This window comes from Vanellus vanellus (genome assembly GCF_965231255.1).
Source record: "Vanellus vanellus genome assembly, chromosome: 3".
Classification (NCBI taxonomy): Eukaryota; Metazoa; Chordata; class Aves; order Charadriiformes; family Charadriidae; genus Vanellus; species Vanellus vanellus.
Genome location: NC_138907.1, coordinates 14,852,440 through 14,878,276, shown reverse-complemented (window position 1 = coordinate 14,878,276; position 25,837 = coordinate 14,852,440). Strand labels below are relative to the sequence as shown.

Here is a 25,837-nt window from a genome sequence, read left to right as displayed (position 1 = left end):
GCCGGTGACAGGCTCGTCCCCGGCAGCCCTGACGGGTGACACAGCTGGTGGTGGCGGCTGGGGTCTGCGGCTGCCATGGAGGTGCCCTGGGTGCTGCTGGCCACCGCTCTGCTCCTGCCCCGTGAGTACCCCTGGGAGGGATGTGGATGGGAGGGCTGGGGGCCATCCAGCCCGGGTGTGAAGGCTGAGTGTTGCCCAGTGGGGACACAGTGTCCCTAACCCCTGTGTCATCCCCCCCAGCTAGCAAGGCAGCCGGGCCACTGCCCACCATGGCCCCACCACTGAGCATGGTGGTGGCTGGGCAGCAGCGGCGGTTGGTGGTCTGCGTGGTGAGTGAGCTGGCCCCCGGTTCCAGCCATGCTGTATGGATCTCCAGTGGTAACGGCAGCACCCTGCAGTCCTTCACCTATGGGGCCTCCCAGGAGGACGGTGGCACCATCTGCACCGTTGCCCTCCTCCCTGAGGAGCTCCCGGCCGAGGGGGATCTCGCCTGCCACGTGGGGCCCAACCAGACATCCCCAGCCCACAGCTCCAGCCCCATCCGCATCACTGGTACGGCCCCACTGTTGCCCAGCCCGGTGGCCAACTGGCCCCCAAGGCTGGGGGCTGGTGGGGACCAGGTGTGAGGGCCTACAGGCCAACATTGCTGCCCCAGCTGGTGGTGCAGGAAGGGGTTTGTGGCTGTCCCCTGCATGCCTGGGGTTAGGCTGCTGCTGCCACTGCCTCCCCAGCTGCTCTCTCATCCCACAGGCAATGAGGAGGTGGCAGAGCCGTGTCCTGGCAGCGCAGCTGGTGAGTCCCCAGGCCCTGCAGTGGCTTGGAACGCCAGCTGCTGGGGAGGAAACCCTGCTGCGATGCTGGCAGGGAGCTGGCTGGGGCTGTATGGTAGTCAGAGTGGGTCCCCACAGCATGGTGGGGCTGAGTAGGAGGGGATGAAGCTCAACGCAGGTGGGGAGGATGCATAAGGTGGGTCCGAGCCAGCGCGAGGGTGACAGAAGCCCCAACAGGCTCTGGGGAGCCTGTTGGGCCTGAAGTCTTGAGGACACTTCCCCCCCGACCTGGCCCTGGAGGGGACACGGGGGCAGTGGGGTGGCCAGCGTCACCCTGTCCCCTCTGTTGCAGTGCCACCAGCCAGTGCCTTGGCAGCCCTGCTGGTGGCCACCCGGGTAGTGCTGCTGAAGGTTGCGCTCTCCGATGCCCTCCTCACCTCCATTCTCCTCACCCAGAGCTGAAGGTCCAGGCACCAGTCCACCCCTGAGGGTAAGTTGTCTGTGTCCCACTCACTCCGGTTTGCCCTGGGATCATGGAAGGCATCTGGAATGTTCCAGAGGGTGGAGAGGAGGGAGAGACCCCTCCCGTGCTGCCGAGGTGGTGCAGGGGGGGACCCCGGGCGGGTGGGGAAGAGTGAGGGGCTGCCACGTTGTGGGTGGCAGGGACCCCCGAATTATCCAGGGGTTGGGAGGGGACCCCAAATTACCTGGGGGTTGAGGGCAGGGCCCCAGGTTCCCAGGGGCAGGGAGGGTTCCCGAAGGGCTGCGGGGGAGGTGGGGGGAGGGGAACCCGGAGGAGAAGGGGGGAGCGTACACCCACACACCCCCCTCCGGACCGGGGCCACGTGCGCGCCTGTCGTCACCCACGTGTGGGCTCAGCGGCGCGACCCGGAAGCGATTCTATGGCGGCCGAGCAGGCTCTCGGGTCGCTCGGATTGGCTGGCGGTGGGCGGGCGGGGATTGGGCGAGCGAGCCACGCGCACAGCCAGCATTGGCCGGCGCCGCCCGGTTGCTATGGTTACTGGGCGGGGTGGGTGGGGCGCTTCCGGAAGCGCGGCCCCGGAAGCGGAGCTATGGCGGTGGCGGCGGCAGCGCTGCTGCCGCTGCTGCTGCTGGCGGCGGCACTGGCAGGAGGCGACGACTCGGACTGGGTGCGACTGCCCAGCAAGTGCGAGGGTAAGCGGGACAGGGGGTAGGCCGGAGCCCGACTCGCCCGGCGAAGCTGCGGTGCTCGGCCACCGCCCGCTGGATGCTCGGGGCGGGGGGTAGAGTTGCCGATGGGGAGGTTGCAGCCCCAGCCCCAGCCCCAGCCCCTAGGCTTGACTGGGGCCCTGCGGGCTGCCCTTCCGCCCTCCTCCTGCCGTCCCCTAAGCCCCGCAGATGGAGGAAAGGGGTGAGGGCGGGGACCTTTGCAGTGGCTGCTGCTGCTGCGTGCCTGGCTGGCAGCAAGTATCCACCAGTGGCCCTGCAACGGAGCAGAGCCTCCTGCAGTGTTTCCTGGCTGGCGGCTGTCTTCCGTCCTTCCCTAGATGAGAGGGTTAGGGGTGCACTGCCAGTCACTGCTGTTTGCAGTAGGTGCTGATCACCTGACAGTTCATAACAGGGGCTGGTCGTCTCTGCTGCCCACAGTTTGGCCCCAGTGATGCATCTTCCCCGAGTAGCCCTTTGATTCACAAGCATTCAAAGGTTTCACAGCCAGTCCAGGGTAGGACACGATGGACCTTTGCTGTCTGCCGTGGTTTCCTCTGTCTTTGCTGTGCAGGAACAGGGGGAGCTTGACAGCAAAGAGAAAATGAAGAAATGAAACTCCAGAGTACTTTGCAAAGCTTTCCCTGCTGGGGGAGCAGCTTGGCAGCACTGATGTTGAGCCGTGCTGTGGCACCTGCATAACCTCAGAGAAGGATTATAGCAAGCACTGACCACGTGCTGCTCCTCTTCCTGCCCAGGCTTGGAACCTGTGTCAGCGCACAGCAATAGCTGCGGGCAGCATCCGGATAACTGGACCCAACAGTGAGAGCTCCTGGCATGTGTGGGGATGCTGCAGCAGGTGTAGTGTGGAGAGGGACGTCCTCGAGGCCCAAGTCCAGAGGGGCTGCAGGAAGGAGCACCTGAGGAATGGTCACCTCCAGCCTGTGGTGCCAGCAGAGAAAGGAAAGCACAGGAGGTGTGCACAGGGCTTCTCAACACATGCACGGCAGCCCTGGAGAAGCCACCTCACTCTCTTCCTGCCTGCAGCACGTCTCTCCACTCACATCATTGCCTGGGAGAAGATGAGGTGGCTTGTTGCTGTGAGACTGTTCCTGCTGGGGCTTGGCCCTTCTCCCAAAACGGGGCTTGAAGAAGAGGTGGCTCCTGGCAAACAGGACAAAACCTTCTCCAGCCTCCTAGGACCCTGGCATCAGGGGAGGAAGGGCCACACGATGCCTGGCTTCCATCCCCCCACACTTCCACTTGTAAACCCCCAAGATATTTCTCTTCTCCTGCTCTCTGTTTCTATAGCTCTGTTGGACTCTTTGTTACAGAAGAAATAAAGCTTTTATTTCCTTTTTATTTTTTTCAGTTTTATAAAAGAAAACATGCGCTGTGTTATAAAGCTGTTGGTGCTGTGGTCAGTGCTGCAGGCAGCGCCCCATGTGGTGCTGCTGGAGCTCACAGCCCATCGTCTGGTGACACAGTCCGTAGCCAGCATCTTGTCCTGCCACCCAGCCCGCTGGACCCTGCTGGCCTCTCGGTCCCTAATGCAGCCCACGTGTCCCCAGAGCACTGGGGGAACTGATACCGGTGGGATGTGCTGGTGTCAAGAGGAGGACCTGAGACCTACTCTGGGGCTTGCATTGTGAAAAGACCCTGTCCTCTTCCAGGAGGAAGGGAGCAGCTTGTGGCACGGAGGCTTCGGTGGCTGCGAGTGGAGCTGTTGGGAAACCTGCAGGCAGAACTGGTGCTGTCTGCCTTCCCAGCTGTGCCATAGCAGCCGGCTGTGCAGATGCGCTTACACTGAAGCACTGATTCAGGCGTTCTTGCTTCAAGGGATCTCCGGTGGAATCAGTTGAGCCATTCCCAGTTATTTCTTTGAATGGCTGAGGTGTCTGTTTTCTGCTCACAGCAGCTCTGGTGTGCCCGACTCCTGGTGCTTGTTTCTGCTGCTGTCCCATCCCCAGGTGCTCTGTTGCGCTGCCCATCAGAGCGGCAAAACCCCTTAACCCACCTGTGTTTTCCTTTCCCACAGTGTGCAAGTACGTGGCGGTGGAGCTGAAATCTGCTTTTGAGGAGACCGGCAAGACCAAGGAGGTGATTGACACCAAGTATGGCTTCCTGGATGGGAAGGGCTCTGCCGTCAAGTACACGCAGTCGTAAGTGAGAGTGGGACGGGTGGTCTTCTGCTGCCGTTGCTGCATGCAGTCTGCAGAGCCGGGGGTTTGGGGAGCCTGCAGGCAGGCTGCGCTGCGCACAGCTCCTCTGAGAAAATTAAACTGCGCCAGGGCTGGTGGTGTGGGCAGGACAGGGCAGCCGGGGGATGCTCCTTCTGCCTGGCGGGGCCCTGGGAGCCACAGAGCACTCCCCCATTGCACCGGCTGGGCTGAGGCTCGTCCTGTGACCCAGCTGTTCTTGGGGGACAGTGCCAAGCCCGAGCTCTCCCTCCTCTCTGTGCAGGGACATACGGTTAATTGAGGTGACAGAGAACATCTGCAAGCGTCTGTTGGATTACAACCTCCACAAGGAGAGGAGCGGCAGTAACAGATTTGCAAAGGTGAGGGCTGTCCTTCAGTCCCCTGCTCCCCACACCACCAGGGCACCGAACTGGGGTTCATCCTTCCCATCCCCTGCCAGTGTCGAGCATGTGAGGCCACGCGTCCCCCAACTCAGGTGTGGGGTTCTGTCCTTGGGAACGGATAGGCCCCCGCCTTCGCCTGCACGGAGGAAGATGAGGGTTGTTGTGCCTGTTGGTTTTGGGAGTGGATTTGCAGAGGGGAACTGGCTGTCACTCGAACTTCCTCCTGGTAACGCTGATGCCTGGGGACCCTGATTTTGGGTGCCTTGCGTGTACCTGCATCCCTGGGCAGGGTTGTGCGGCCAGCAGTGGGAGGGGGGACTGGGAGCCTAGTGGGAGGACCACCGCTTCACTGGGCAGCACTGCTCACCCAGGGCATGTCGGAGACATTTGAGACCCTGCACAACCTGGTGCATAAGGGCGTCAAGGTGGTGATGGACATCCCCTACGAGCTGTGGAACGAGACGTCCGCTGAGGTGGCTGACCTTAAAAAGCAGGTACTTCACCTGGGGGGTTTGGCCCTTGGTGGCCACCGTGGCCTCGTGGGCTGGAGCACAGGGAGGGTCTGGGGTTGGGCTGCCAGGAACGGGTGTGTCAGCAGGACCTGCTGCCCTGTTCCTGGTCCTGCCCTGGCAGCGCGTGGCTGGAGCTAAGCTCTCTTCTCTGTGCTAGTGCGATGTGCTGGTGGAGGAGTACGAAGATGTGATCGAGGACTGGTACAGGCACCACCAAACAGAGGATCTCTCGCAGTTTCTCTGCGCCAACCATGTGCTGAAAGGGAAGGACACAAGTAAGTCCTGGCTGCTTTAAGTCCAGGGGGAGTACAGGTGTGCTGGACAGGACAGGGGGCCCCCTCGGGGGATGGGGAGCCCAGCTTCTCCCTCAGGGACCCCCTCTGCCCCTCTCCTCCCCAGGCTGCCTGGCAGAGAAGTGGACCGGCAAGAAGGGTGACTTGGCAAGTGTGGGGGAGAAGCAGAATAAGAAAAAGAGTGGGAAGAAGAAGAAGAAGGTCCGGAAGGATGAGAGCGAGGCAGCTGAGGGCCTCCCAGCGGCAGGGGAGGCCCTGGAGGAGAGTGGGGTGCAGGAGGAGGCTCCCCTCACCCACAGCCCAGCCGATGAGCTGTAGCTGCACAGCCCCAGCTCCCGGTGCCACCCGCTCTGGGCGCTCACCCGGCTGTGCCCTGCTGGTACCAAAGCAAAAGGGACTTGTGTCGCAGTGTCAGCGACCCTGGGGAGGCCGGGGTGCGATCCTGCGAGCAGGGGGCGGGAGGGGGTTTGCCACGGAGCAGCCGCCACAGCCCCGCTGCCTCCCTGCTGGGGGCTCCCGCTACGGCGGGCGGCGGGTGCTGCCCCGAGGCCGGCTCCTGCCCCCCGGCGGGCTCCCCGCACTGTAAATAAAGACGTTTTTGCCGGAACTGCCGCCGCTGCCGGCCCTGCTTCCCCCGCGCTGCCCGGGGGCTCCGCTACCGCCCGGCCTGGCCCCACTGGGGGAGGCTGATGCGGGGCCGGGCCCGTGGCGGCGGCGGCCGGACAGACCCTGACCTCGCGCCCCGCCCCTTCCCGGGGCCTGTCCCCCGCCGCGCCAAGGGTCGGGGGCGTGGCGGGAGGGGGCGTGGCGAGCGGGGATTGGCCCGTGCGCAGGGGGCGGAGGCGGCGGGGATTGGTGGGGCGGCGGGGGCGGTGGTGGGAGGCGGGGCGGCGGCGGGGGCGCGGCGCTGTGAGGCCGGAGCGGGGTCGCGTCGGTGTCGGTGTCGGTGTCGGTGTCGGTGTCGGTGGCGGCGGGATGGTGGACAGCGTGTACCGGACGCGGTCGCTGGGGGTGGCGGCAGAGGGGCTGCCGGACCAGTACGCGGACGGTCGGGCGGCCCGCGTGTGGCAGCTGTACATCGGGGACACGCGGGGCCGCACGGCCGAGTACCGCAGCTGGCTCCTGGCGCTGCTCCGCCAGCACCGCTGCCGCTCCGTCCTCGACGTGGCCTGCGGCACCGGGTGAGGCACCGCGCCCCGCGCCCGCCCGCCTCCCGGTTTCCTCCCTCCCCGGGGCTGCCTTGGGCCCCGCTGCCCCCGGCCGTTCCCAGCGCCTCCCCCACCTCCTCCTCCCTTCCCCAAAGCCCCCGGGCCCCCGTAGCTGCCCCTGGCCCCGCTGACAGCCGTGTCCCCAGGGTGGACTCCATCATGCTGCTCGAGGAGGGCTTCCAGGTGACCAGCGTCGACGCCAGCGACAAGATGCTCAAGTACGCGCTGAAGGAGCGCTGGGAGCGGCGCAAGGAGGAGCCCTTCGACCGATGGGGTGCGGGGGCGCAGGGGCCGGGAGGGGCGTGCGGAGACCAACACCCCCACCCCGGCCTGGGGGCCTCTACCCTGACCCCCTCCCGTGGGACACCAGGCCCCTTGCGTCCTGTTCCCAGCCCCTCACCGTGCTCAGGGCCCTCGACCTGGGTGCTGCTGGCCAGGTGGTCTTGCTGCTGGGACGGGCAGGGACCTGCTGGCACCAGCTGCTTGGCAAGCCTGGGCTGTGGCCCTCACCTGCCTGCTTGCCCCAGGCTGGATCCAGCACCTGCAGGGGCCAAGGAAGGGCTGGGGTGGGGTCTTGCATGCAGGGGAGACTGTTGGGTAGGTGGGGTGTCCCTGTCCTCATCCGCTCTCTTGTACTGCAGTCATTGAGGAGGCCAACTGGCTCACACTGGAGAAGGACCTGGAGAAGCCAGGGGATGGGTTTGATGCAGTTATCTGCCTGGGCAATTCCTTTGCGCACCTGCCTGACTTCAAAGGTGAGTTGGGGGGGGTGGGGGGGTGGGGGTTGGATTGTGTGTGTACCTATGCACATGTGCATGACATCTCCCAGCAGGCGGAGAACATGCCCTAGCTCATGTCATAAGTGGGGTAGTCGATTATGCATGGTGGAGTTGTTGCATCATGGGATGTCTTCAGGGAGGCTGAGAACGTGCCCCAGTTCATGGCATGGGTCGCGTGGTGGTGGAGCTGTGTGCATCTGTCACATCTCTGGCAAGGATGGAGACACGACCAGACTTGTGCCACAAGCGGGGTGGTGGGTTCCCCACGTGGCATACTCTGCCCCAGTGAGGCTGAGAATGTGCCTGAGCTCATACCATGGGTGGGGCTGTGGGTTCTCCAAGCTGAGACTGGGGCTGAGGGGGTGGTGGTAGCAGCTCTGTGTGTGTGAGAGAGATGGGGCCCCCATAGGCTGTGCCACAGGGGGCAGCCAGTGCCTGGGGACACCACAGTCTCCTCTCCAGGGGACCAGAGTGACCACAAGCTGGCCCTGAGGAACATTGCCAGCATGGTGCGGCCTGGGGGTGTCCTGGTCATTGACCACCGCAACTACGATCACATCCTGGCCACGGGCTGCGCACCACCCGGCAAGAACATCTACTACAAGGTGGGTAGATGGCAGACCCTGCCCCATCCCAATCCCAGTCCCTTGGACCCGAGGGGGCCAGGCAGGACAGGGAGCAGGGCTGTGCCCAGGCTGGGGACCGCAGGCCACAGACATCCTCTTGTGGTCCCCAGAGTGACTTGACCAAGGACATCACTACCTCAGTGCTGCTGGTAAACAACAAAGCGCACATGGTGACCCTGGACTACACAGTGCAGGTCCCCCCGACTGAGGCGGGGGCAGCCCCAGAGCTGAGGTGAGTCTGGTGGTGGCTGGTGCCATGACCCGCTGCTCTCCCCTCACCATCTCACCATTGTTGCCTCCTTGCAGCAAGTTTCGGCTCTCATACTACCCACACCGGCTGGAGGCCTTCACAGCCCTGCTGAAAGGCGCCTTCCAGGGGAAGTGCCAGCACAATGTCCTGGGTGACTTCCAGCCCTACACGCCAGGGCAGGCCCACGTCCCCTGCTACTTCATCCACGTCGTGAAGAAGACAGCCTGAGGTGGCTGCAGAGATGGGACTGTGGTGGCTGAGAGTGGCTCCGGGGACATGCAAGGGGCTGGGGACATTGCTGAGAGCCACCTTGGACACCCCCCCGCCCCCATTAATTAAGAGCGCTTGTGAGCTACCGGAGCCCGTGGTCCGTGTGTCCATGTGTCTGTGTACGTGTATGGGTCAAGGGGAATGGCTGCAGCCACCTCAGGACTCCTGAGGAAGGAAATGCCCAGCCTGGGGGGGCATGGGGTGGGTGCAGGCACAGCCTCACCCTCAATTCCCTGCTGCAGGTGCCAGTCATGCCTGGAGTGCGGGGTTTAGGGCTCCCCTTGAAGCAGAGCCAAGGGGCATCCCTGCTGAGCCCACTGCTGCACCACTCACAGGGGTGCACTGCAACTGTTAGTTCTTCCTTGTTGCCCCCCAGCCAGGCGCTGACCCCTTTTCTTGAACCCCTCAGCCCCATCCAGGGGTGCCTACACCTCTGCCAGCGCTCCTGGGGTGTGGAGGCTTCACACAGCCCACCAGTGCTTTTGCTGTGGCTGCAGGTCCTTCCTTGCCCGCCCTGGGGAAGAGGTGGTGGCCAGATCCAGCAGCGCGTTGCGGTCAGGGACAGCTCTGCCTGAACACGCTCAGGTACCAGAGCAGGAGCAACAGGGCTAGAGGCACGCATCAGCTGGATCTTCGTGCGCAAACGCCTGCAGCTGCTGGAGAACCAGCCGTTCAGGGAGGAGGTTGGTGGGGAGCTGATCCTCGACAGCCATGCTTGGCTCAGGGACATGACTGCCAGCAGTCTCAGGGCAGGCAGCAGCGGGGCAAAGCCTGGGAGCAACAAGCCACGGCTTAATGCAGGGCAGCCTGTGAGCCACATGAGCAGCTGCAGGGACCAGGCAGAGGCAGCTGCCGGCCAGCTGGCTGCCACACACGGCTCAAGTGGGGATTTATTTGGCATCAGGAAGCCAATTTGGCCAGGAAGCCAGGCACACGCAATGGTGCCGGCAGCTGCCAGGAGGCTGCAGAGGGAGGTGAGACAGGACGTGAGGGGCGCTCAGCACAGGTTAGTGCAGACAGGGCAGCTCTGGGCTGCTCCAGCCAAGGGTTGAGTATTTCCCAAGGTTGGAGCCCTCCATCTCCCCATGGTAAGTTTTTCCTAATATCCAGTAGGAATTTCCCTTACTGCTACTTGCCTCTTGTCCTGTCACCCAGCACATCCAAGAAGAACCAGGCTTCCTCCGCAGAGAGAGCTCAGCTCCCAGCTGAGCAAACCCCATTCCCTTGGCCTCTCCTCATCCACCATGTGCTCCAGCCATTCTGGCAACCTTTGCCGGACAAGGGTGGCCCCACCCTATTCGCAGGTGTGCTCCCCCCTCTACCTGCAGGACAATGGTTTCTCTGCAACACCCAGCCCACCGGGGGGCTCGCAGGGACCTTCCCAAGCCCACAGCCACCATCAGCAAGCAAAGACCTGAGGCCAGGTAGCGAATACCTAGTGCCAAAAACCTGTATTTATTCAAAGAGACCACGTCGAGCCCAGGCCGGCTGCAGCAGCACTGCCTCCAGCCAGCGCCCCCCACTGGGGGCTGACACCCCAACAAGCAACTGCCTCCAGCCCCCCTCTTGCTGCCAAACCAGGGGCAGTTTGGGCTTTGCTCCCCTACCAGTGTTCTGTCACCCATGGAGACACTCCTACATTGCCCAAAACCATGAGATTTAGCTTCCTTCCCTTGGGGACATCACCCCAGTATGCTCCTGGCAGCCACAAAGTGCTCCCCGAGATGTGAGGAACCATTAGAGAACCCATCACCTGCTTGGCTGAGCAGAGCAGCACTTCCACAGGGCTTTGGATCAAGAAACTGCTTGGCCACTTTTTCACCCAAGATCGAAAGAAGGGGGCCCAGGAGACATCAGAGGAGAGCAGGGTGTTCTCTTGCACCCCTCAACACACTGTCCCCATCACTCCTCTGTCCCAGCTCTGTTGAGCATTAGCAGGCAGCAAACTTCTGCTGGATGAGTCTGTACCTGAGCAGCTCCTGCTCAGAGACTGATGGCTGCAACCTCACAGCAGCCTGCAGGAAGTCCTCCATGGTCAGGATCAGAGCAGAACTCTCAGTGTCCAGCCCTGCATGAAAGAAGGAACAGGAAAAAGCTGAGCCAAGAGAAGGGGTGGCTGGCAAGATCTAACAGCCCCCTCTCCACCAACCAGAGCCTCGAAGGAAAACATGTGTCTCTCTCCTTCGCCCTGGGGCCAAGCACTGGAGATGAAGATGATCACATCCGCAGGAACTGCGTGCCTGCTGGTAACCCAGAGCCTAGCATTTAGATGTGATCCCAAAGCTGTTGAGGTTCTTCTCACATGGCCAAGTTACCAGTATTGGTGACTCTCCTCTCTGCCCCTGCACAGGGCCACCCCAACATGTGGGACAGGTAGGGGCTGGGCTCCTACCTTCCTCGATCCATTCCACCTTGCGTTTGACAGAACACATCATGGCATCCGAGCACAGGGCATAGATGTCTGCTCCCGTCAGCTGAGCTGGGCATTTTTCTAGGATGGTGGTGAGATTCACAGAAGGATCCATTTTAAACCTGCCAAGAGAGAAAACTGCAGGTGTAAAAGCCACAGAAAAAAAAAAAAAACAGACCAGGAGAGAGGCGGCAGCCAATGTGACTGGGCAGGAGGCCCCATGTTTAGCTGCTTCTGGACTGTGGTCTGCATGCTCAAAAAAAAAAAAAAAAAAAATCAAAGGGGTTGGTTTGTTTGTTTTTTCAACATAGTCACTTCTCTTAGTCCTATCTCCTGCTAAGTAGGATCAAAGGCAATTTTGAGTTCTCACTCAGAGAAATTAAGTGCTCCACATGTCTGGGAACAGCCTACAGCCAGGGCTGGATAAGAACATGTTTAATTACAGACAGCACAAACCACTGCAACACCAAACCATCCCATCGGAGCCACGCTGCAGACAGTGAGACTCCTTCAGCATGAACAGCAGCACGATGCTGGAGGGCATGACTGCCAAGCCACATGGCGTGAATAGATGCTCGCAGCCAGCCCACGCTCTCACCTCTCCTGTTAGCTTATCGTCACAGGCAGCAGCAATCCCAGCTATCCATGACAGAAAGTCCCTGCAGAGGCAGATTCACAGCTGCTCACCCAGCTGTGGTGGGTGGTACCTCTGCACCTGAATGCCAGGGCTTGCTTTTCTCCCTCCAAAGATGCTCTCAGGAGCTCAGAGCAGTTGGGGAAGCAGCCAAACCCTACTACTCAGTGATCCCACACAACCAGTGTTCAGAAAGACACACAGAGCTGAACACTCCTCAACATTGCAGGAGGAGTGGCAGTTAGATGAACGGAGCTGCCTTCACCCTTGGACATGGAAATAGCAGATGGGCTAGGGGAAATCTTGCAGCAAGCAAATGGGAGCTTCCTGCAACGCCGGTGTGCTGCTGTCCCATCACACTGTTAGGATCTGGCTGAGCTCCTCAAGAAGAGCATGTGGGCCCAGTGACTGGAGAACTCTACGAACCCCTCCATCTGGACAGCCAGCTGAGCTGCTCCCACCTTGTAGGAAAGCCAGCCCTAGTTCTGCTTCTGGAAGTTGCTCCATCCTCTTCCCCTACCTGCTGGCTGTGGGTCAGTGACTCAGGTGCTCCCCAGGGCTCAGACATGAAACCAAGCTGGAGCACGCTCTGCATCAACCCCAGGAAGACTGTGACCCATTGGAGGGTGGTGGAAGGCTGCTGTGAGAGCACCAGGTCACTTACTTCCTGGTGACGGCGCTCAGCACCTGCAGCTGTGACTCTCGGTCTTCGTTTATGCCCACATAGACCAGTTTGTCAAACCTGTCAGCAGAAAGAAGAGACAGTCAAGAACAGATCAAGACAAACCTGCCACTGGTGCTCAGCCCTGTGCAACAGAAACTGAAGGGTGGCCCTGGGGCAGCTCCTTTTGCTGCCAAGTTCGTGAATGACACTAAAGCCTGAGGGGGAAGCAGCCAAAGTGCTGGAGGACAGGGCTTCTCTTCAGAGGGACTGGGGGCAGGCTGGAGAAATGGACTGACGGGAACCATGTGAGATCCAGTAACAGCAGATACAAAGTCCTGCCCCAGGATGGGCAAGCCGCAGGCATGAGGACAGGCTCAGGGGCAGCTCTGCAGAACAGGCCTGAGGGGACCAGTTCCTCCCACCAGTTTGGTGCCACGGCAGCTCCCTTAGTGATCTGTTCTGGTGCTGGGGCAATAACCAGAGTTCTAGGGGATAACAAGCAGTGGTATCTTGTGCTGCTGCTACAGCCATAGGCACTGGCCTCCTCTTGGCTTCCTATCTCCCCCACAAGCTGGGGGGGGGGGCGCTTCAGGAACAGTCTCTGTGAAGGGAATGCGGTGGGGACACAGTCCAGCTCATCACTGCCTGAGGAGCTCCAGGGAACTACTCTGGAGCAAGGCAGGGTAGGACGCGACATACCTGCCTGGCCGGAGCAGAGCTGGGTCCAGGAGGTCAGGCCTGTTTGTAGCTCCAATGACAAATACCTCTCTGGTGGAATGAAGGCCATCAAGCTCAGCCAGGAGCTGTGAGACAACTCTGCAGGGAACAAGACAGGACACTCACAACTAGGCCTTGGCAAGTCACCCACTGTCACCCTCAGCCACCAAACAAAAAGAGGAATAAGTGAGGCCACTGGCAGGTCCATGTCTTAGACTTCAGCTCATACTTCTGTTCCCTAGAGAGCCCTAACACAGCCATCCAGACTTCTCTGTTTAAACGCAGCCAGTGAGGGTGGGGGCTCATTGCAGAGTGCAAACCCCTGGTTCCAAGACAGTCCTTCAGGCCTGTGCTTGGCTCTGAACCCTTCCAGGATGGCCACACGTGCTTATACTTGCTATCCGACATAGGCAACACAGACCAAACATAGGCAGGCACTCATGGCTATGGCTCAGGTTCCCCAGTCGCACGTGCTGGCTGATCCTAACTCTCCCCCCTATGTGGTACTGCCCAGCAAGTTCAGCTGCAAGACTGCCCTGTCACTCCACGCCAGGGACACCCTGGCAGGCCAGTGACGCTGCCAACCAGTTCTCAGGGCGGTGAATGGCACAAGTTGCAGATCTAGCTCTGTGGCCACAGGGCTTAAGCTGGTCTGGCAGCACAGTACTTCAGTGCTGCACAGACCTCCTGGAACGGGGATATCTCCACTAGGTTCTGGGAGCACCTGAGGCAACCAGTGGGGACCATATCCAATCCATTCCAGAGCTGCTGGCTTGTGTGTGTGAAGACGGATGCTGGGGACACATGGTGTTAACTAGAAAACTCTGCAGAACCCCTCATGGATGGAGAGGGAGATTGGATGGGGACTATTCATTCAGCAGAAGAGGCCTGAGGGAAAATAACCCTGTTCCTGGGTATCTCCAAGCTGTACCTATTTTGCTTCTACCAGAGGCAGCTGAAAGGTTTCCCACCACAGTGAAACAGCAGCTAATAGGAGGAGAGCACAGCAGGGGTGAGAAGGATGACCTTGGAGAGGCCAAAGGGAGCAGTTGGCAGCCACAGAAGCAGCTGGAGGGGACTCTGTCTTAACCAAATGTTTGCACAACAAGCTTGGGCAATCGGGAATCTGTGGCAATGCAAACAGCAGTACTCATGTCCAGAGAGAGGAGACAGGCCATGCAGAAGAGCTGAAGGGAGCAAGGGAGAGAAAAACTAGAGAAAGAGATCTGGGATGGACTCTGCCTCGCAGGGCAATCCTGTGCATCCCCCCAGCTGAGGCAGGTATGCTGCTCTCCCAAGGAGACATAATGCTCACTCACCTGTCCATGACGCCCCCTGAATCTCCACTCCGCCCACGACTGGGGGCCAGGGAATCCAGTTCATCAAAGAAGATAATGCAGGGAGCAGCTGCCCTGGCTCTGGCAAACACTGGGAAGAGACAGCACGAAAGGTGAGAAGGACCTGGAGGAGCAGTCAACAGCAACAAGACCTGCTACATCCCCAGTAGAGAAGAGCTGTGGATGGAAACCAGCTGCCCGCTGCCTCACCACCAAGTGCTCCTGCCTAAGTGGCTCAGTGGGAGCAGGGACAAGCAGCACCCAGCATGATGGGCCTCGAGGCTCAGCTGTGTCTCTGAGGGGCTGCCATCCCACCAGGAACACCAGTGACAAGAGCAACAGGCACAGAGAGAGCAGGAGGGGAAGCTGCAGCAAGGCAGGGAACAGACTGGGTGTAGGAGACATTTGGGTTTGTGTCCTTGCGGGCAGCTGTGGATGAGAGTTGGGAAGAGGGGTTTAAGCACTACCTCCTTCCCTCCAGCACCACAGAAAAGCCACATCTCCCCAGATGCAGGAGCAGGATACGTCTGCTCACCATTACGCACATTCTCCTCGCTTTGCCCAACGTACATGTTGATCAGCTCTGGCCCTTTCACGCTGTGGGAAAGGGAGAAGAGGGACCCAGTTAGAGCATGCCCATCTGCTGCCAGGAGAAAGTCAGTCCCATCGCACAAACCCCAACTCTTCACCTAAGGAACGTCATGGCACACGTGGTTGCCACGGCTTTTGCCAGCAAGGTCTTCCCTGTCCCTGGAGGCCCATACAGCAGCAGACCAGAGCGGCACAGACCCAGTGACAGCAGCTCCGGGTGCTCCAGGGGCAACTGGATAGTGTCCAGTATCTCTTTCTTCACCTCCTGGAGTCCTCCAACATCCTGCCAGGACACAGAGGGGATCTGCCAAGAGAGGAAGAGTCCCTGTCAGCACTTCTTCCTGAGCCTCAAGCAGGCCTGGAGAGCTCTTGCTCCAGTGGGGTACTGGTACTAGTCATCAGGCCCACGTGCCGTCAGCTGTGTCTGGTTGTGCAGCAAGTCGGCCCTGCACTGCGCTGCCCAGCCATCCTGCCTGTGGGATCCCCCAGCATCCACATTTTCCCTCTCCTGAGCTTTGCAATAAGGAAAACAAACTCTGCGTGTCCCCAGGCAAGCTGCACTCGCAGTGTACTGCCTTGTCTCCGATCCTCTGTTGCACCTCATATCACCTGTCAGCAAAAATACCCCAGGGAAAGTACCTGCCAGAATGCTCTGCTGCAGACAGCCCTTGGGACACGTGAGGGAAGGTAAAAATAAGAAAGAAAAAAAAAAATTAAAGAAAGCAAGCCAGACCTAGCAATTATGAGCTACTTGTGTTCAGGGCACTTTGTCCCCCAGGGTGGTGAGACTGTGCAAGGGCTTCACACCAGATCGACAAAACCTGGGCTATTAGGAACCTCTGTCTTGTGAAGGAGGACGTGAGAGATAGATATCCTGGAGGACGCTCCTTTTGGAAGTGGGGATGCAAGAATAAAGTCCATGGATGCTTACAAGAAATAGATAGGGATGGCTTCAACTGCAAACACGCAAGGGATCCTTGCAAAGAGAGGGAAGACAGCAAACTTGAGAGGGGGGAGCCATGCCACTTTCACCATTTTATGCTGAGCAAAACAATCTCAGAGGATGCTGCTGCTCTGCTCACAGCACTAGAAATAGCAGGAATGCCACAGTCTGCATGACAGATTCTCCTGAGAGTCAAAGCAGCTCTCCTGGGAACACGTTTTCAGGCTTTGCTTTCTCTGCACTTCCCCCCAGCTGCTGGCTGGGTGGGGAACAGGTGCCAGCACCAAAGGGGGAGCTTAAAAATAGGCCAGAACAAAATTCTTTCCCCCTCAGCCAATTTGGTTCTCCTTCCTTCGCTACTTGAGATGATGTTATGTCATGCTATTTCTCCAGCTGTCCAGCAAAATCAGGTCAGACAAGATAAGGATTTCCAGGGAAAAAAAAAAAAACAAAAAAAAAAAAACAAAAAAACCACCAAACCAGAAATTTTAAATCAAAAGCTCAGAAGCCCTACTTCTTCAGTGCCAATGAATGGAAGAGTTGCCCTCTCCCCTGCACTCTTGCTTATATGGCCTCACTAGAAAAAGCTCTACAGACATCAGCATAGGAGCTGGAAAACTGCAGCAAGGTTGTTTTCAGGGGAGGACATTGTAACTCTAGGACACATTGTAGACACTGCTAGCAGCCAGAGGTTTGAAATTAGTTGTCTCTAGGAGGCTCAAGCTATAACTGCAAACAAATGTGTGACTAACCAGAAAATGCAAGCGGGGAACTGAAAGTTATGTGTTGAGTGTATGCAGGTCTGCTAATGGGCTTTCTGAACTGCTGCCAATTACTAAGAAATGGATAAAGGATTGTAAAATACAAAGAAAATCAGCTCCCATTCCCATAGCTCAGTCGAGCATGCTGTATGGTTATTATGTCTTATAGCAAGCATGGCAAACATACCTCAAAACAGAGCTCATTTCAGTCTCATTCATAAATTTACTAATTATGAACTAAGTTGCAGAGTAGCTCCTGCATGATGACACCAGCAAGGTGTCACCTTGCTAGGGCAGAGCTGCAAGTGGGCGGTTGGGGAAGGCGCCAGAATAACTGCTTCAAGGCCAGCGTTCCCTGTCCTGTGCTGAGCTTGGTCATTCACACTCAAGGGCGTGAAGAAGAGGCTCCAATCACTTTGCTTGGTTCTAACACCACATTACATAGCCAAAACAGTAATCCCAAACGCTGTTTCCCTCGGTGCCGAGCTGCCATAGGCAGATCACGCCCCTCCCAAGAAGCTGACTCTGCTGCTTTTCTCTGACATTACACGTCCCTTTCTCTGAAGAACGCCCGAGCTCTTCAAACGGCCTGACTGTCAGAAAAGCCCATACCAGTTCAAGCAGTGTCTGAGGCCAGGGATCAAGTATAAGGCTTCTCACACATGTGGGGAAACTCCCTCACCAGCTCGTGCCCCAGCCGCTCTGTTCCCACACACCAGGTGGCTGGAGAGACCTCAGCGAGGCAGCTTGCCTTTGCCTCTTGAAAGGCTGAGCTACACAGCCGGCACCTCTATGGCAATAGCCAATTAAGCGGTCTCCAATTAGAGCAGCAAGGGATACCCCGACCAAATTCAAAGCCAAGAGGATGAAAAGCACTTGTGGGAAAAAGCCCAGTGGGACCGTTTCCCACCCAAGGCTGGGGGAATATGTGGAAAGAGACAGCAGGAAGTGATATGCTAGAGCACAGCCCTGTCTGGTGAGGTCTGCCAAAGTCTTTGAGAAGTATGGAGCCATACAGCTCTAGAAAACCAACCCCCCCTCCTCTGCCCCAGCATCCTACCTTTGGGGCTCCCACTGCCTGCGAATGGGCATCGTGCAGCTGGTCCAGTGCAACACTAAAATCCTCCTCAAGCACTGGGAACCCAGCAGTGCAAAAATCTCTCTCCGCTTCCTCATTCAGTCCACCTGGAAAACTGGCAAGGAAAGAGAAGGGAAGGACTCAGGCTCTGCCCTACTCCTGGCATTGTCATGCTGGCTGCAGCCCCTGCCCTCCCCCGCCTCCTGCCCTGTTGCCTGTGCTACCTCAAGGCCTGGATGCGGGTACAAGCAGCCCGACTGCTGTGGGACAACAAGGCACAGAAATCTCCCAGCACAAAACCCTGTTAATGCAGAAACAAACAGCATCAGTTCAGTCCCTGACCACAGCTCCAGCTAGGTCATAAAAGGTGTACAGGGAAAAGTTCCTCGCAGAGCTGTTCTTTGAGCTTCTGTGCCTTGGTTAAAGGCTCTGGCTTCTTTTTTTTTTTTTTTTTTCCCCTATTGGCTCTGTCTTCTAGCAGAGCTAAGCATCAGCCAACACCTCTGCAAAAGGCGTGCAGTCCTTAGGCACAAGAAATCTGCAGTTAAAGCTGATGTCTGAGGGCCAGAGTTAACCACTGAAGAAGATGACTGGGCTGTGAGAACTGCCCCTTTCTCCATGGCCAGGTAGGGGAGGTTAGCCCAGTACTCCCAGCCTGCCCATCTCCACATGTTGTTGTGGTTTCACTCACTGCAGTCCTACGGGCCAGCTTGGATAGGCTCACTTCTTTGCCCAGAGGCAGACTGGCAGTCAGCATGCCCAGCATTGACCTCCTCTGCTCTTCTGAAGGGGCTTCAATTTTCACCTCATGAAGGAAAGCAGTCTGCACGTCTGTAGGAACATCCTGGGGTTTGCAGGTTGTGCCAATCACCAGGACAGGGTGGCTGTTGATAAAAGGATGACAGTGCATGGCCTCAGCTTTATGGAAGCTTCGCTCTTACATTGCCACCACCCATGCCAAGTTGCTCTCCAACAGCTAGCCTTTCCTCTGAGAAATGCGCACATTGGGCAAGGTGTCTTGCAGCCACTGCCTTCCAGCTTGCCCTTAAACTGCTTTGCGAGCTCTGTTTCCGAGTCAAGGCCCTTCAATCATATCTTATTTCTTCACTTGATGTCCCCCTTCCCTGTGCCCTGGTATTTGTCATCAGCCTCAAGATTTTCCCAGGGTCCAGCTCCCTTCAAGGATCCCTGCGACCCTTGGCATGCCTCAGAGCCAACACGCCAGGTTTGCTCATCTGAACAACTCAGAAACCAGCTTCAGGCAACAAAGCTTCCCGATGCCCTCTGCCACTAAGCTGGAAGAAAATGGCCCTCTGAAGTAAACAAAGCAAGTCTGGGAGAGACTCCACCGGATTAAAAATAAAACAGAGCATGTTAGCAATCAGTTACCTTGATGTAACGGTGACTGCTGCCCTAGGAATGGCAGAAGCAAACAATCACCGCAGATGCCCACAGCAAACATGCAGGGTCCGTACCTCAGTGCTGGGTCTCTGTCCAGGAGCAGCTGTCTCAGAGTAGCGATGACCCTGGCATCCTCTCCTAGCCTGTCCCGGTCTCTGCCAAGCACCTCGATGTCTTTCAGCAGGAGCACACACGGATGATACTGCTGGGCCTGGGTGAAAGCCATCTGTACTTTCTCCTCTGTGGCTCCACTGGTGTCACTGCACAAACTAACACAATCAACCTGCGAGACAGACCACACAACACAGTCTGCAGCGGCTGCAACATGGACCCAGGACAATGTCCAATTCCACAAAGCCTTCCAAGGGCAATTCACAGCTGAAAGCAGATCTAAAAGTGCATTGTTTCCCAGAGACGCAGTCAGGACATATTTAAAATAGACACATTCAGGACTGTCTGGCATGGAAAAATGGCTGTTTCTTGCTTCTTTGCAGAAGGTTGGGGGGGGCAGGAGGGTTTTGTCTGAAAGGTGAGGCCAATGGATCGGAGAAGTCGATACAGTGGATGTCATGGCTCAGCAAGCTAAGCTGGAAGGGATGGGAGAGCCGTGGAAGAGGCCAAGACAGGGAGAACAAGGTGTCTCGGAGAAACAGTGCAAAGAGCGGAGGGGAAGGCTCGGGAAACTGCTCAACCCTGAGCCACACAGGCTCAAAGTGCAAGAGGAAGGTAGAAGGCAAAGGGGAGGGGGGGGGAAGTTAGAAGTGGCTAGAGGCCCAGACACTGTTTACAAAGCAAACACTTGATAAAGTGATCCAAACAGGAAAGGTGACTGGTGAGCCTTGAACAGCAGCTTGAACACTGCTGGAAACAGGCAATGCTGCCTCCTGGTGCTGCGAGGTCATGCAGGGAGATCAAAACCATCTCTGGGATTCCCTGGGCCTCATCCTCAGAAAGGGTAGCTTGGAGCAGGGAGAATGCCTCAAGAGCTGACGTAAAGGGTAAGGACAGGGACGCAGAGCAGAGAAACTCCCATGCTCCGAGTACTATAGACAAAAAACAGGAGTTAAGGTTGTGGAAGACACAGCCAAATGGCAGCACTATCTGTATGCAAGTACAGAAGGGCAGAGAGAAAGAACAAAAAACTGCTGATTGTCAAGTGGTGGAGATTACAGTGTGGAAGAATTACTGTGTCCTGGTAGGAGAGCAGGCAGGATGGTCAGAGGAAGGGAAGAGAAAGTGGAATGGTAATATAAGCATTGCCGTAAATGAGAAAAGGAGGGGAGAGTGTAAAAGCTGGGATAGGAGAATAAGATGGACAGGAAATACCTCTGGCTTCAATAGTAAGAGTCTTGATCTTTAAAAGCAGCACACAAGGCCAAAACCAGAGGTACAGCCTTGCACATCACACTAGAACCTGAGGCCACCTGCCAGGTCATGGCAGGGCCGCAGTGCTCCCAAACACACTGTATTAGTGAATCTGAAGGTACTGTGATGTCTCTGCAATCTTGTACCGGATCCCAAGAGCTACAGTACATCTGCAGAAGAGTAAGAGCTCAGCACCACTAATGATCATGTGCTTAGTGGTGCTGAGCTACACAGCAGCTCGTCAAGGCTGTATCTACCTCCATCACTGACCTACTGCTATGGCTTTACTCAGATAGAAAAGAGCAGTTAAAGAGAGCAATGTCAACTTAACAGGACCCAACTTCTAATAACTTTCTGACAGGATTCCCCCTTGCAAAAACTACATGGGTTCTTCACAAGTAGTGAAGTCATCCCAGAGTGTGCTAACTCTATTCTTCACTCTAACCTGCTACAGGTTTGTGCCTTTTGAAGGATAGGTCTTGTTTCCGGCAACTGCCCTTTCCCTGCTGTTCATCTGTTACTTTTCTCAAGCCCATCCTAATATGATCTACGCAGTGGCCTCTTGTGGAGCAGTGTCCCTCATTCACTTCCACAGCAGATGTAACACTTTCTTATCTTGGCTGATTCTTTCTTTCTAAAGAAACCTTATTTTGATGTTGTTCCCCCTTCAGAAGCCAAGCACTGCTATGGAAGATTTGGGGGCTTTTTTGGTCTCATGGGAGGTGATGGTAGTGAATGTTACGGGGCACAGTTACGGGGCAGATCTACTACAGGCCATGAGATTTTGAACCAGATCTGACACACGTGCTGTTATCAAATGAAGGGCTGCATTCCTTTTCTAGGCTTCCCACCCAGCTAGAGAAGATCTCAGCATCATCTCTGCCTCACTTTCCAACATGCCTTTTGCCCAGCCTATGCGGGGACAAGTGAAAACACCCCATACCACTGCAATTCCTACCCTCATCACCTCTCCAATTTCTCTCAGTATATTTTAGTTACTGCCACCCTCTAGAGCATAGCATCAACTCAACACCCTATCAAACGACAGGAAGTTAGTCTGCTGAAATACAACTGTGTATTGCAGTACCTGTAAAGTACATCAGGCTGACAACAATAATAGCAATAATCAGTAAAGAAAGGTACAAATGCAACCCCTGGGCCAAGAGATCTCTAAATTACTGATTGCAGATCACTGGAGGGAAACATCTCTTTATGCTTACACCCTCTTCCTGAGTATGTGTTACTGGCCAGTCTCAGACACAGGCCAGGGGGACAGACAGACCTTTAGGCTGACCCAAACAGTTGCTCTGAGGTTCTGCCCACCAGCAGTCATAATCCATGCCAGAGCAAGCTACCATGCTCAGCTTACTAGGAATCCTTTTGTCTGCTTGTATGCATGGGAGCAGCTTCTGGGTAGGCTCATGTCACAATTGCAGCAGGGGAGTTGTTACGGCTAACTTAAAGAACATTTCCGTAATTCTTTGTGTGTTGTAAATCCACCAATCAACTGACTGTAGGAGGAATTACCTTGAAGAGGTGGAGGTTGAGGCAGCTACACACAGCTCTGACAGCCACCAGTTTCCCACTGCTGCTTGGCCCTGAGAGGAGAACGCTGCCAGCCCCGCGCAGTGCACTTGCCCTGTAACACAGAGGCAGTTCTTCCAGTGATCGGGGATCAGGGTTCCAGCTCTCCTGGGGCTTGCTAGAAGGAATTCTAACTCACGGACTGTTCAGGTGAGGCCGAAGAGCATCACAGAGCTGCTTCACAACATCAGAAAGTCCAGCAGGAGACAAACTGCTCCAGAACTCATGGCTGTTATAGGCTGGGGCAGATGGGACAGCGCTGTTTGTTGAACCCACCTGTGAGGATGGGAAAACAGCACTCTGTGGGACACCGCCTGAGAAAAGACATGTACCAAGTGACAAAGTCTGTCCTGAAATGCCATTTTTCAATGGCAGGAGACACAAGCCCCCACAGGCACCTTCGTCATCCATAGTGCAACCTCAGCCTGAGATCTCCTGTACATCCTCCCTGCTCTCCACTGACATCTTACCAGATAGAGAGAGGTGTTCTGGGTGTCCACCAGGTAACCCTCAGACTGCTCGCCTTCCACCGTGCCTAAAATCTTCCTCACTTTGAAGTAGAGTTCTGGCCACCTAAGGGAAAAAGAAAGCAGTCTAAATTGTTAAGTCAAGATCTTGAAGGCAGGAACAATACAGTTGTCAACAAGAAGACAGCTGAAAGGCACAGGTAAGCAGAGTTATCCTTGTCCTCCTCCAGGACCCACATGGATCCTTTATGGACCCCACCGTGCTGTCTGGCCAGACAGACCAACAGGACTGTCAACAGTTACAGCATCTGCTGGTGGCTTCAGTCCACAAGTACACCTGTACTAATCTTATTTCATCTATCTAAGAGCTCAAGACGTTCTCTCTTCTGTCATCGCTACCTTCACTACAACTTGCAGAGATTCACCTGCAGTGTCTAAAACCTTACAGCGCAGAGTCCTCTACGCTGCAGACTAGGACTCACCCAAATACCATGAGAGCTTTACAAGCATCCTGCCCTAGATGCAGGAAAAATACTTCTTCCTACATTGATATCCCACTGGACAGATTAAGGAATCTGCAGAGGTTTCCTCCAGGATTTTCTCCAGCCTATGAATAATTGTACCACTTGAACACGAACACAGTTCCAAGGTCTTTAGGTCCCATGAACTTTGCTGTCTTCTCTGGCTTGCCGTAGGGCACTATAGGTCCACAAATGGAAGACTTGTGCTTCCTGTGGTCCTGCCTCCCTCTGAGAAACAGCCTAGAAAATACAAATCTTTTTCCCCATCAATTTCTGTCTCTTTCCTTTCTTGAGGACTATTTCAGTGAGCTTAGGGAGGTCTGTCTCTGAGCTGCAGCCCTCTGTAATCTAACAAAAACATTTCCCTCTCCCCAAAAACAAGAGACAAATAAACTCTAAACTCCAGGGAAAGACCGGAACAGAATACACTGCCTTGTTTCAAGTGAGTCAATAGTGGAAAAGTACCTTTTTCCTTGCAGTACCCATGTAATAGAGCCACAGTTTGTTGCCACCCACCTTAGGAATTTGTCTGCATTTACTTCTAAAAACTCAGCATATCCAAATGTCGGAACACATAGGATGTCTCCCTCCTGGACAAGCCTACAAAATAAAACAGGGAGTTTCACTAGTGAAAGTGAGTAAATCCTTCTGGTCGTGTGTCCTCCCCACCCCATACCACATGCGTTTTCACAGAAAAGACTGTAGCTATTCACAATGACTCGCTCCTTTCCTGTAAATAAAACCATAAGCATCTACATAAAGATTTAGCATGCACTGGATGCAAGTAGGTGCATCCAAACTACTATGGGGAACCTTCTGGGAATGGTATAGAAGATGAATGCCATTAAAGAGCGTCTCTTCCAGACCAAACAAACTCCTTATCCCTGAAACAGCTATCATTCCAACAGAAAGCCTTGACAGCCAAATGAAAGAGGCTTGGAGGCAGGTGTCATAAGAGAAGAACGCAACACATACAGTTTCCCAATTACTCCACTTCATTCAAAGCTGAAAACTGCTGTTACAAACATGCCTGAGAATGGAGGTTTGTGGGCAGCACTTGGGAGCCCTCAGCATTGGATGGTAGATCACGAGGATGACTTCTGAAGGACAGGACAAGAGGTGTCGCATGCAAGTGAAGCACACTCACAAGAACATGGTACAAGTGGATATTCTAAAACTACTCAGCATCTGCATTACGGTGTTGATTATGCACATCATCAGTGTGTATCAGATCTGGGCGCCGCAAACACAGACCGAAGGTGCATCTCACCAACACACAGAAACGCGTCCCCTCCCCATGCAGCTCACCGGGGCGTTTGGAAGTGCTTGTAGAGGATGCGGTCGTAGCCTGCCCGGGCGCTGTAGGCCGGCGAGCAGACGATCTCTAGGTGCAGCTCCTTGGCGAAGGGGGGCACGGACAGCACGGACCGGCTGCCCTTCCCGTCCGCGGCGCCCGATCTCTCGTACCTCTGCAGAGGGGAGAAGGCGCACGGTGAAACCCCGACCACCCCACCCCCGGGCCCAGAGGCCTCTCCGCCTCCCCCCGTCCCCGTCTCACCCGAAGGCGGAGGTGCGCGGCGGCGGCGGGGTCGCAGCCCAGGTTGAAGGCCAGGGCGGGGGACAGCAAGGCGACGCCGTCGGGCGGCCCGCGGCGGGCGGTCCGCGGGTACTCCCACGGCGGCGGCCGGGCCAGCAGCGCCGCCAGGTGCTGGCGGGCCGCCCCCTCGACGCCCACCCGCACCCACTCCCCCTGGAACAGCCCCAGCGCCAGCAACCCGCGCCGGCTCACCCACACCTCCGCCCCGCCGCCGCCCGCTCTGCCGCCGCCGCTGGGGGGAGCCGCCCGCAGCCCCGGTGCCGCCGCTTCCCCCCCGGGCCCGGCGGCGGCGAAGCGGGAGACGAGGGGGGGCGCGGCGGGGCGCAGCCGGCAGGGGGCGCTGCCGGCCACGGGCTCCCGCGGCAGCGGCGGCGGGGGGGCGAGGGCGGTGCGCGTGCCGTTGCCCAGCAACCCCTGAAGCGCCGGCCGTGCCTCCAGCACTAGCGGGCCCGGCCCCGGCCCCGGTCCCGGCAGGGCCTCGCCCCGCCGCACCAGCACCGCGCCGCCCGCCGGCCGCCCCGCCCGCCCCGCCGCCCCCAGCAGTACCCAGGCCAGCGGCGGCGGGCGGCGCACCGGCCAGACGGCCACCCGCCGGCCGGCCGCCAGCCCCAGCCGCCGCATCAGCGCCCCGCGCAACCACAGCTCCGCGCCCCGCCGGCCGCCCGCCTCCAGCGCCACGGCGCTCAGCAGCACGGCCTGCGCCCCGCCGCGCCCCGCCGGCCGCACCGCCAGCACCAGCCCTCCGCCGCCGCCGCCACCACTGCCACCACCACCGCTGCCCCGCCCGCGCAGGGCCGCGCACAGCGGCGGCGGCGCCAGCAGCAGTGCGGTGACCGGCGCCAGCTCCGCCGGCGGAGCCTCCAGCGGCCGCAGCACCGCCACCGCCATAGAGCCGCAGCGCCGAGCGGGGCGGAACGGACCGGCCCCGCCCCGCCACCATCGAGCCGGGCGGCTAGAGAGGGCGCGGCGCGCAGGCGCGGAGCGTCCCGCCGGGCTTCCTCACGCTCCGCCAAGGCCATAGAGCGGCGGGGCAGAGCGGTCCCGTGCGGTCAGCGACCATCGATAGAACGCGCCGATTTCCCTCAGCAGCGCCCTGGCTCGGCTCCGCTGAGAGCGGCGCTGTCGGCTGCGGCAGTTCCAGGAACGGCACCTCGGCTGGCGGCTGAGGCCATCCACCTCGCCTCAGGGCCCGGCCTCCGCGAGGTCTCGCTCCCCGGCCCAGGCGCCGCCGAGGACTGGCGGCCTGGGCGCAGAGTGGCGTGGTGGCACCGGCCCCGTCCTCCTCAG

General features: G+C 57.7%; 4 protein-coding genes across 4 annotated transcripts; 3 read left to right on the top strand and 1 right to left on the bottom strand.

The window, feature by feature from the left end:
* Positions 1-75: 75 nt before the first annotated feature.
* On the top strand, positions 76-3,490 carry PTCRA (pre T cell antigen receptor alpha; the record flags this gene model as incomplete). The annotated part of the gene is made up of 5 exons (XM_082481509.1): positions 76-121; positions 241-552; positions 751-792; positions 1,227-1,260; positions 2,717-3,490. The coding sequence occupies 4 exons, from the start codon at positions 76-78 to the stop codon at positions 1,256-1,258; spliced, it is 432 nt and encodes a 143-aa protein (XP_082337635.1). The 3' UTR covers positions 1,259-1,260; positions 2,717-3,490.
* CNPY3 (canopy FGF signaling regulator 3) lies at positions 1,835-5,947 on the top strand. Its single transcript, XM_082481510.1, has 6 exons — positions 1,835-1,946; positions 3,997-4,120; positions 4,422-4,518; positions 4,914-5,036; positions 5,212-5,329; positions 5,454-5,947. Exons 1-6 carry the CDS (start codon positions 1,844-1,846, stop codon positions 5,663-5,665), a joined length of 777 nt encoding a protein of 258 aa, XP_082337636.1. The 5' UTR covers positions 1,835-1,843; the 3' UTR covers positions 5,666-5,947.
* Positions 5,948-6,168: 221 nt separating this feature from the next.
* On the top strand, positions 6,169-8,563 carry GNMT (glycine N-methyltransferase). Its single transcript, XM_082481508.1, has 6 exons — positions 6,169-6,528; positions 6,702-6,829; positions 7,197-7,310; positions 7,797-7,939; positions 8,071-8,192; positions 8,267-8,563. Exons 1-6 carry the CDS (start codon positions 6,323-6,325, stop codon positions 8,436-8,438), a joined length of 885 nt encoding a protein of 294 aa, XP_082337634.1. The 5' UTR covers positions 6,169-6,322; the 3' UTR covers positions 8,439-8,563.
* Positions 8,564-9,914: 1,351 nt separating this feature from the next.
* On the bottom strand, positions 9,915-25,438 carry PEX6 (peroxisomal biogenesis factor 6; the record flags this gene model as incomplete). The annotated part of the gene is made up of 17 exons (XM_082480439.1): positions 9,915-10,548; positions 10,873-11,012; positions 12,189-12,266; positions 12,888-13,004; positions 14,225-14,333; positions 14,778-14,839; positions 14,932-15,137; positions 17,598-17,730; positions 17,840-17,916; positions 18,307-18,499; positions 19,091-19,299; positions 21,909-22,020; positions 22,105-22,241; positions 22,436-22,538; positions 23,470-23,553; positions 24,262-24,422; positions 24,512-25,438. 17 exons carry the CDS (start codon positions 25,436-25,438, stop codon positions 10,412-10,414), a joined length of 2,985 nt encoding a protein of 994 aa, XP_082336565.1. The 3' UTR covers positions 9,915-10,411.
* Positions 25,439-25,837: the final 399 nt, after the last annotated feature.